The sequence below is a fragment of the Trachurus trachurus genome (genome assembly GCF_905171665.1).
Source record: "Trachurus trachurus genome assembly, chromosome: 24".
Taxonomy (NCBI): domain Eukaryota; kingdom Metazoa; phylum Chordata; class Actinopteri; order Carangiformes; family Carangidae; genus Trachurus; species Trachurus trachurus.
In genome coordinates, this window is record NC_139910.1 from 16,568,279 (window position 1) to 16,578,320 (window position 10,042).

Consider the following 10,042-nt stretch of genomic DNA (forward strand, 5'->3'; position numbering starts at 1 on the left):
ACATGCACATTGTCTTTCAGTCATCTTAATTTGAAATTTCAGACTCTTCCTCACTAAAAATTTATGAATTTTTCATAACTTATGTGTAATAAAAAACAAGTAAACAATTATGAAGTATGAATAATTTCCATCACTGATCCAAAAAACCCACTATTGACACTAACAGTACTAAGTCATCATAGGCATTAACTCTCATTAGCTCTGAACGGCCATTAAATTGTAATTTTACGGTATTCATAAGAAAGTCTGATATCACAGAGACGGCCAACATGGCAGCTATCTGATGTTGGGATGGTTTTAATGGATTTAATGTGTCCTATAGGAAATGAGAGAGGCTGCACTCCCTGTTGATACAAGTCCTTCCTGCTGTTATGTCAGCTGGAAACGCTCCAAAGTGTGTGTATGTTTTTAAAGACACCCCTGAGCTCACACACACTGGAAGCTTTTTTTAATCACAATGACAGGCTGTTTTGTTGATACAACAGGAAAACAGACTCGTCATTAAAATCTACATCATTAGTACTAATATTGCCGGACTTTTGCAGATAACGCTCGGTGTGACGATGGAGTTCACTTGAAAAGTCTCTTTCTCGCTCATATGTAATTCAGCGGCACTTTATCGACCATATCAAGAGAAACACTTTACTCAGAATATGTGTCAACCACCAAATAACAAAAATGTGGACATCTCAACCAATTTTGCATATGAGCACTCTCTAACTGTGTGGCATCTGAGGAATGCTGACTCACACTTCCTGTTTCCGGTCCATTCAGGAAATGGCAGAGTTTAACCCCTGGCTGCCGCGGCCACTCCACTCTTATCTTTTCTTGTGGCTGTCTGAGCCCCCAGCCCCCACAGGGATGGTTCACTTAGGGGATCAAACCAACTGTAATTTACTGAAAGTCGGTTGTTTTTAAAGGCTTCCTGTAGGCTGATGTAGCGCCTCACACTCTGTGTCGGTGTAAACATGTTTCCCATAAACTAAATGTTTTATCTTCAGGCCACCATCACGCATCTCACTGCTGCATCTTGTTCCATTCACTAACTTTATGTTTGAACATAACGTACCTAGCATGAATACTTTAATTTTGTCTTCACGCGGCAAAAATGATAACGTGTGATTATATTGTTTGTATGTCCACATCCTGTCTCGTCTTGTATTATTCACCGTCATCGGCTTTATAATGTCACACTGACATTTTTAATGCTGTTTGATAAAAAAAGAACTTTAAGGAGGAAACCTTTTAAAACATTTGCCCTTTGAGAGCCAGATAGAGTTAAGCAATTATTTCTTGAAAGTGATTGTCACCGCTAAAGCAAATTACACTATAATTAGAATAAGTGGAATGAAATACAGGAATAAATTACAGTTTTAAATAATGTAAATATTTATTTCCAAAATCATTTATGCAAATATAAATTCTCTCTTGAAAAAGCCCCTTTCTTGATGTATCCACTGAATGACTGAGGGTATAGAAAGTGCAAAGTATTGTGCATGTAATCTCAGGTTGCTCATTTCTGTACCATGCAAATGTTTAATCCGTTACTTTACCTGTGTTGACTTCCGTGGGTCCAAACGTCTTATTTTTACACCATGCATGAATTGAATTTGTATTATCCATAGTTTATCAGTCTTAAATATGTCTCCTCATTCTCCATACTCCGTGGTTGTCAACAGGAATGGGAGCCAACATGTAGCAGGGGTACAATTGAAATTTCTGAAAAGTTCTGAATCTTCTCTTTCTGACATGATTCAGATACTCGCACAGTAGCTGCTAGAGACAGAAGAAGCCATAAATAGCTTGTACATTCAATCTGAAAGTAGGTGTAAAAAATTGTGTCCGTTTAAAATAATAAAAAAGATTTAAAAAATGTATCTGTCTTTAAGATGTTTAGTTGGTCCTGTATCCATTCAAGTCTCACTTTTCTCTCTGTCTCTTTTTTTTCTGTTGCGTCCGGGTTATCAGCAGGAAACGTTTTCTTTTTCTTTAATCACGGCTGCATCTCATATTGTCCCTCCGTGGCAATAAAGAAATCGTTGAGAATGTTCTGCAGAAATTCAAAAGTCGGCCGCTCCTCGGGCCTCTGCTTCCAGCACATCATCATAATGTCGTAGAGTTCCCCGGGACAGTTCTCTGGAGCCGGCATCCTGTACGATCTGTCCAGGCTCCTGATCACCTCTGGGTTGGTCATCCCTGATTATGGATTAAGAAAATGCAGCACATGTGAGATTATTGTGATTTTTTCCCCCAGTATCCTTGGCTACAAAATAGTAACACAGCTTTTGAATTAGTTTCTTTATAGCACATGAACTGTACAGCTTTGCAGAACACAATACATTTTTCTCTTTTTATCTATTCGTCATGTGCTGTACCTGGGTATGGTATCCTTCCATAGGTAACTATTTCTGTCAGGAGTATCCCAAAGGACCAGACGTCTGACTTGATGCTGAATGTGCCAAAATTGATGGCCTCTGGAGCCGTCCACTTGATGGGAAATTTAGCACCTAGTTGTCAGAGAGAGAGGGTGAGAAAAGGCAGAGAGGGAAATTGTGTTACTTGCCTGTGACTTTAGAGAATATGAAGGTGAGTGAGTGTGTGCCAGTTTGTGTATTTTTTCCTAACATGTGGTGACATGAAAATACAAACCCTAAAATTACAGATATTTAACAATACAGTCTTTACACAGTTGGCTAGGTCCTTATCCTTTTTTTGGTCATGGTGGTGAATGTAGATTTACAGGATTTTTGCTGCAATTTGAATTAAATACTTGAATTTAGATACAAAACCTTGTATCAGGTGTTAAATTGACAGGATTTAACAAAAACACACACATTTTCATCTGGTTATTTTGTCAGAAATACTACCGCAGTACAGTATTTTGGTCTAGTATCTAATACAGACTTACACATACGGTTTCATGATACAAGACTTTATTCCTATTGCCCACTGCTGTTCCTCTACGGCTACGCAATGACATGCAGTATGATGGAATTTATGATGGAGTGTTGCTTTCAGACTTGTATCTGAAGTCACAGCTTCTCTGGGGGCTTTGGGGGACTTTCAGCAGCCTGGGGTGAGATTATGTGCTATAATTAAAACTTGTGTTGGGTATTTTGTAGACCAGCACCAGTATTTTATAGTATCTGGGAGGCTTTTGCAGTCACTTTGAGCACAGAGTTCTGATAAATGAATGTAATGTGATGTAATTTAGGTCTTCATACTGGCGAAGACAGAAATAAAACACAGAAATAACAACAATAAACATGAATCATGAAACAAATGAATACGTAAATGGAGCGATCGCTGTCTGAGGCCGCGGCACATTTAACCTGTGATGTTTAAAACACTGTGGGTACAGTACCTTCCTGAGCTGTGTATTCTGACTCAATGATCCTGGCCAGGCCAAAGTCTGCTATCTTGCAGTGCAGGGTCTCATTGACCAGTATGTTGGCAGCACGCAGGTCTCGGTGGATGTAGTTCTTCCCCTCGATGTATGCCATGCCTTCAGCTATCTGTCATATAGAAAGATCAGGAAAGCACAGTGACATTGGAGATTGCTTTTTTAGGGTCATGTTCAGATCAACTGCAAAGTAAACATATCAATTTCAGAACTGAAGCCACTGCATCAAGTGAGTTTTTTTTTTCTTCACATGTATCATGTGTTTACTTCCTCTGGTTTATTCATACATTGTCTGGGCGCGGGCAAAAGTGCAGTTGCAGTGAGTGTGTAATGTATTGTGTTTACATGCACAGTAATGAGAGTAAAGTGGGTTTAACAGGATGTGCCAACTCTCAGGAAGTCAAAATGCTTTCTTTGGAGGGGCAAGACTTCTGGGGGAGCTCACTGTGGGTGGAAAAATAGCATGATTTCCTGTCCGGATGTTAATAATTGACGTAGGGTGAGGCTTTAAGCCAGATGAGCATGAGCCCCACTACAGAAACCGCATAGCTACTGCTGACAGTTTCCACGTGTATTCACATCCTGATTGGTGTCAAAGTGTAGTGTACACTGCAACAGACATTCAAAGCGTTACTGTAGAGGAGCCGGAGAGTATAAATAGACTTTGAGGTCAGCAATAAAGCTAGTGTATTTGTTTCTGACAAATGATGCAAACATCAGGGAATTAAATGCCAATTTCATCTGATCGCAAACAACCACAACTTCAGAAAAAACTGAATTACAGGTGAAATAGACGATTGAAAATTCTCTGAGAAAACACGTTCATTTTATCAGAGGTACCGGTTAGAAATGTAATGAAAATGTCACAAAGCTTACAAGGTACAAAGTCACAAGCACAAAAGTACAAGTTTCCCACCTGTGCCGACATGTCTATCAGCTTATTAAGCTTTAGCTTTCTGCCCTCGTCTGTTTTTAGAAAGTCTAGAAGACATCCTGTGAATGACAAAAGAGAAGTAACACTTTATTAGAAAAAGAGATACACATTAAATCTTCTATTTAACGGCTTCAGATTTAATCTAAAAGGTCCACATTGTGGCATCTTATACTGAAAGAAACAAAATTCATATGATGCTTTTGTGTGTTAAGAAGTGGTACAGTAAGGCTGCAGTCACTGCTTTTAAGGCCTCAGTAGCTGGAAATAATAACAATAAAACAACAACACAAACACCTGTTCTATATAACAGCTTGTGGAGTAGTTTATGATGTTAAAAAAAACTTCACAACAGAATTAAGTAATACAATAACATCTCATATGATGCAGTCAAGAATAAGACAATCAGCTGCAGCCACTAACACTGAATAGCTGAATATTATAAGCTTCACAGCTGCAGCTTTTAATAACTTGGATTTATAAGGACTTGCTTCTTTTCATAATATATTGAAATCATTTGGGTATGTTTGAAGCATTTGCATTTTTTAACATTGGGTGTTTTGAGGCATTTAAAATATATATATTTACTGACACTGTATATAGACTATACAGAGAAAATAATAATGGACCATAATTCAAATAACCATAGTTGCTGCTGAATATTTCAGTGATTGAAAAGAGATTGATGGAAAAAACATCTGACTTATTCACCCATACCCCTTGTTATATGGAACACCACCCACTCTTGTTCTTACCGTTGATCATGAACTCTGTGACGATGAGAATGGGCTCCATCGTGACCACTGCATGAAGCCGCACAAGTCGCTCGTGTTTCAGCTGCTTCATCAGGTTGGCCTCCTGGAGGAAGGCCTCCACCGCCATCGTTCCTTCTTTTAAGGTCTTAATGGCGACCTTCTGTGTGTTCTTGTAGTAGCCTGGGGTAGAAATAAAAAAATAGGGGGGGTTACAGTATTGTTGCCGTATTTATATAATATGTTTCCAATGTCAGGCTTCGTTTTGTAGCTTTCTCTCACCCATCCACACTTCTCCAAACTGCCCTGCTCCCAGTTTCTTCACCATTTTCAGCGTCTCTCTGGGAATCTCCCATTCATCTTGGGCCCATGGCTGCTGATGGGCTTTAGGCTTACAGGGAGCATACAGTCGCTGACACAAGCCATCAGCTGTACCTGCAGTCGAGTGTGATACAGTACATGTTTTTTTCCTGCTATCTTTGCTGTTGTGCTAATTTTAGTCGCTGTTGTTTCCTTAGTTTTGAAAGCGTTTTTATAAGTGTAAGATCAAGTTGTTGTGCACTAGCAGCCATTCTAGATATTATATTTGGCCTTTTTATCTTGTGGTTTAGTCTCAGGAGTGGAAAGACTATCGCTCCTCTCACACAGGAAATGCACATCACAGGGTCGAGCTTGTCACTGCAGACAACTTGTAATTCACTGCAGAGAACTGGATCAGGGTCCAAGTCATCGCATTTAGGTAACGTCTGATCAGTAAATGTTTTGTTAACAGGAGCTTCTTTTTAAATATTGTAGATATAAAAAAACATATGATCAAATTATTGCAGGTGGATGTAAAGTGCTTATATGTATATAACTTACGGGTGTAGTATTTCACCAGTTCCTGTAGGGATGGGAATGAGTTGGATGGAGAGATGTAGTAGCCACCTTTGTCCAGACAGCGGATCTTGTAGTGTTTTACCACATCTCCCTGGTCCTGTACATGATCTCTGACTGATAATGAGAAGGACCCTGAAGGGAACAGCAAGTAGATTACACACATACACACACACTGGGTTTAATACTGTAAAAATGAACATATCCACATTCCACAGCTTTCTGGAAGTGCATTGCCCTTGAATTTTTGGGGGATTTAATGAGACTCACCTTTACAGGTTTCACTCTCTCGAACTAAGAAGGCGCCTGGTTTATTTCCGGGCGCCAAAAGCAGTCGTTCAGTCTCTCTCCGACTCAAGTCCTTGAAAAACCATCTACAGAAGAGAAACAAAAAGTCCATAAAATGCCAACATTTCTTTTTGAATAATAACGTGTTGTGTTTAATTTTCTGCTTACTTTTCCACCTCCAGCGTATCCGCTCTGGCAACATAATTAGATGGTATGAAGCCTTCCTGTCCAGTCACCAGTGATTTAGCCAGCCACCATTCTCCATTTCTACAAACAAGACAAACATGGCAGATCAGTTTTAGAAGGCTGTTTCACCACTGCTTTCACTATACACTGTAGGGACTGTGTTGAGACTTACTCTTGCAAAACCTTAAGTTTGTCTCCCTTCTTGAAAGGCAGATCAGTGTCGTTGTTCGCTTTGAAGTCATGTTGTGCCACAAACACAGTCTCATCTGAAGTGAAGTAGAGCAAACGGTTATTTCAGAAGAAGTGTTTTCTATGCTTTAGAAATTCTTTTCTTCTTCCGCTTTCACGTCTGGGCACAATATTGTGCACTCTCAATGCCACTGTATTTAAATTCTGCTTTTCTGCATTGATTGCTTTCTATATTACACTGTCTCTGACATTAACATGACTTTCTTCTCTTCTCTCATGAATAATCTCAGATCTCCCCCAGAAGAGCACAGAGGAAATCCAACTGAGATTTTAATCGCTAAATGTAGCCTCCTCTTTTTTACGGCCTACTAACATCTCTCTGCTCAGCAACAGTCAAATGCATGAGCGTGGGCCTGTTACTTTTCAATCAACTGGTTGTTTTGTGAGCTGTGTTCAGTGATTACCATTGTCCGGAGAGGTGTCTCCACTTCGTGCCTGAAAAACACAATCAAGTAAATGTATTAATATTCAAAGTAAGCAGTCAAATCACAGAAAAATTAGTACTGTAAAGTGTTTTCTTAAAAGCCGTTTACTTACGATGTGATTAAATGAGTTGCCCTGAGAGTTGTTTTTTCTTTTGTAGAACTCGCCGTCGTTTACTTGTTTCTGGCCACTGCAACTGCAGCCCATCCTGAGTACGTATGTGATTGAAATGGTTACTTTCTTCAGGTATACTGCACAATACTGACAGGAATTATTAATATGAAATGACATACCGTATGCTGCATGATGTGGTTTATTTATGATATACAACCACCATCATGCTACTGCCAAGAGTCTCAAAAAGATACGACATGTTCATTTCTATGCATTTACCTGATAAGGCAGATGAGCTTTACTGACACTGTTTTCAGTCTCCACTCCTCCCACTGTAGGGTCCAGTCTGCGAGTTCATACCCACTGCTGCAAATAAATTAAAATTACTCAAAGCTACTCAATCAAATGAGCTGTTGCAATGCTCTTTTAAGTTGTTGTTGTTGTTTTTTCTGTCTAACAAGCGCGCTCTTAAGAGATTTGCCTCTCATATGAGGAAGTGGAAAATATGTTTTCAGCTTTGAATGATACCATTTGCATATACTATTTAAAACACAGCCACAAAGTCATGTTTGAAGTAAAATAGAGGAAGAATCATATGCTAATAATAGTAACTAAGATGCCGACATTATCAGTATTTTATTCATTTATTTTTTCCTTGAATTTGCATCAATAGGAAATCATAATCTTTCTCATTAGCCTACCTATAGTAACTGTTTCTGAATCGATAAGAGGTAATCACATAAAATGTTTGTGTTATAACTTTTAAATAGTTTGAATAATCATCATTTGAATCAAAAAGTCCTAAGAGTAGCTCCAGAGCCAATTTCAATGTCATCATTGTATGAATATATGGCAGGTAGAGGCGGCTTATACATAGCACAAAGCTGGTTGATTTATACATAGCACAAAGCTTGTAGATGCAAATTGTTGGGCGTAAATGTCAATAGTTGTACAGTGTCCACCACAACCACAACCTAGAAATTTACCAAGGACATTTGTTGACGTCAGCATTTGTGTGTTTGCCATTATGCTTGAGTCTTTACAGTTTTAATCTTGTATTGCGTAATCTAGCCAACGATGTGTCTATTGATTATTTCAAGGAAAATAAGCTTTATATTCATACATGCAGGGAGTTTTATTTGTCTTAGTCTACATTTATTTTTCACATATAAAATTATTATAGTTTTCAACTGCTTGTGTGATCAACGCTGTGCTCACAAATACTTGCTTAAACGTTCTGTTATGATTATCGTTAATTATGCCATGCTCACAGTTGTCAAGAATTTTAATTAATATTTTTCAATTAAAACCAATGGTTATTTAACATGAAATTAAGGTTAAAAAAAATCTTTAGTCTAAATTTTACAGTATTGCGTATGGGTCAGTTTTGTACCACCATAAAATTATAGAATTTGTACGTGTGATCTTATACTGAGAAAATCTTAGAGCAAATAAATACCTTGACCTCTTCCACCAGTCCTGTGTCGTCAAAAGTACTCCAGATGCAAAAATGTATTCAAGTTCCTTCTGTTTGCCACTCTCACTCACTCGCTCATTTTGGTTTTGAAAGTTTCTGTCTCTTTTTTTCCTCTCTCTCTCTCTCTCTCTCTCTCTCTCTCTCTCTCTCTCTCTCTCTCTCTCGCTGTCTCTCATACACCACACACACAGTAAAGACCAAGGCCTTCCCTGGGGGACCACACTGACCTTACTGTAAAAGTAAAGTATATTTACTTTGTCTGGTATTTCCCTCTCTTATTCATTTGGTAGTTAAACTCTACTTAACCAAACCTTACTAAAAAAAAAGAAAAGAAAAAAGAATGAATTGGTACGATTTATCTTCACAAATGCATCACAACAAAGATCAGATTTACTGACTAAGTTATAAAGAGAAGATAGTTAACTAAATGTCTTGGTGGATACTAGAATCTCTGTTACTATATAATGAGCTATTGTACTATTCACAGATTCTCAGAGTCTGCAATGGTTATTAGTTCAGAGTATAGGTGTGGTGAGTGTTGGAAACTATATTGTATTTCTCAGTTCCTCATGGTGTTTATCTCTTTATCTTTGCAGTTCAGCAACCATGAGGCATGTTTATAGCACAGCAGACCAGTAAAGCAGTACACTTTCTGACCACAAGATGGACCAGTGAGCCGTTCAAGAGACTCTCTGATTGAAACATTGTAGGAGAATGTGCTCTTATGAAGCCTGGAGGTATGGTTCCCATGTATCTCTTTAAGGTCAAATGCTGTAGCATATGTTCTTGCACTCAATTAAATGTATCTCATGTTTTCAACTTTTTTTTTCTACTTCACCACATCTTGAGGTTTATTCTTGGGTCAGGGTATCTTGCTACCTTGGAGTTCTTCTTTCACTTTCTACATGTTGACCACAAAAAGGAGCATAATGTAGGTACATAATATATATATATGCTACACACTGCTACTTAATCTGATACCTAATAAAACTGCGGATGGTTCACAAGAATCAATAGAAAATCTGATACTTAAAAGAGCTCAGATGATTTGGGAACCAAAACTATATTAACACACCAGACAGGTCTAATGGTAAGAAAAACAACCAATCTTTGCATTTTAGTGCTATTTTGTATTGGTGAGACCTCTGTATTGATATGCTTGAGGTGTCAAAACATCCACCCCTACTCTCTCTCTCTCTCTCTCTCTCTCTCTCTCTCTCTCTCTCTCTCTCTCCCTCTCTGTATGTCTTTTGATGTGTATCTTTGCTTTGACATTTCTATTAATTAACATTTTATAAACACTCCACTGGATTGTGTTGAAGTGCTGCTTCTGAGCACCCCCA

The 10,042-nt window shown here is 38.4% G+C and overlaps 1 protein-coding gene across 2 annotated transcripts; it reads right to left on the bottom strand.

Annotated features, from left to right (window-relative positions):
• Positions 1 to 1,490: 1,490 nt before the first annotated feature.
• On the bottom strand, positions 1,491 to 8,758 carry blk (BLK proto-oncogene, Src family tyrosine kinase). Of its 2 annotated transcripts, XM_084000417.1 has the most exons (14): positions 8,682 to 8,758; positions 7,502 to 7,588; positions 7,223 to 7,316; positions 7,090 to 7,120; positions 6,609 to 6,702; positions 6,419 to 6,517; positions 6,233 to 6,336; positions 5,948 to 6,097; positions 5,369 to 5,521; positions 5,090 to 5,269; positions 4,320 to 4,396; positions 3,365 to 3,515; positions 2,376 to 2,507; positions 1,491 to 2,196 (listed from the first exon to the last, which is right to left on the bottom strand). In XM_084000417.1, the coding sequence occupies exons 3-14, from the start codon at positions 7,313 to 7,315 to the stop codon at positions 1,994 to 1,996; spliced, it is 1,467 nt and encodes a 488-aa protein (XP_083856543.1). In that variant the 5' UTR covers position 7,316; positions 7,502 to 7,588; positions 8,682 to 8,758; the 3' UTR covers positions 1,491 to 1,993. The 2 variants fall into 2 exon arrangements, with proteins under 2 accessions (XP_083856543.1, XP_083856542.1); XM_084000416.1 differs by lacking the exons at positions 7,502 to 7,588; positions 8,682 to 8,758 and having other exon boundaries at positions 7,223 to 7,419.
• Between the last annotated feature and the right edge of the window lie 1,284 nt (positions 8,759 to 10,042).

Excerpts from the sequence above, each read along its gene's own strand:
- blk (XM_084000416.1), bottom strand. The coding sequence starts at position 7,399 with ATGTCATTTCATATTAATAATTCCTGTCAGTATTGTGCAGTATACCTG. Across the intron at positions 6,518-6,608 it reads AAACTTAAGGTTTTGCAAGA|AAATGGAGAATGGTGGCTGG; the intron begins GTAAGTCTCAAC and ends TCTTGTTTGTAG. Across the intron at positions 4,397-5,089 it reads CACAGAGTTCATGATCAACG|GATGTCTTCTAGACTTTCTA; the intron begins GTAAGAACAAGA and ends TGTCATTCACAG.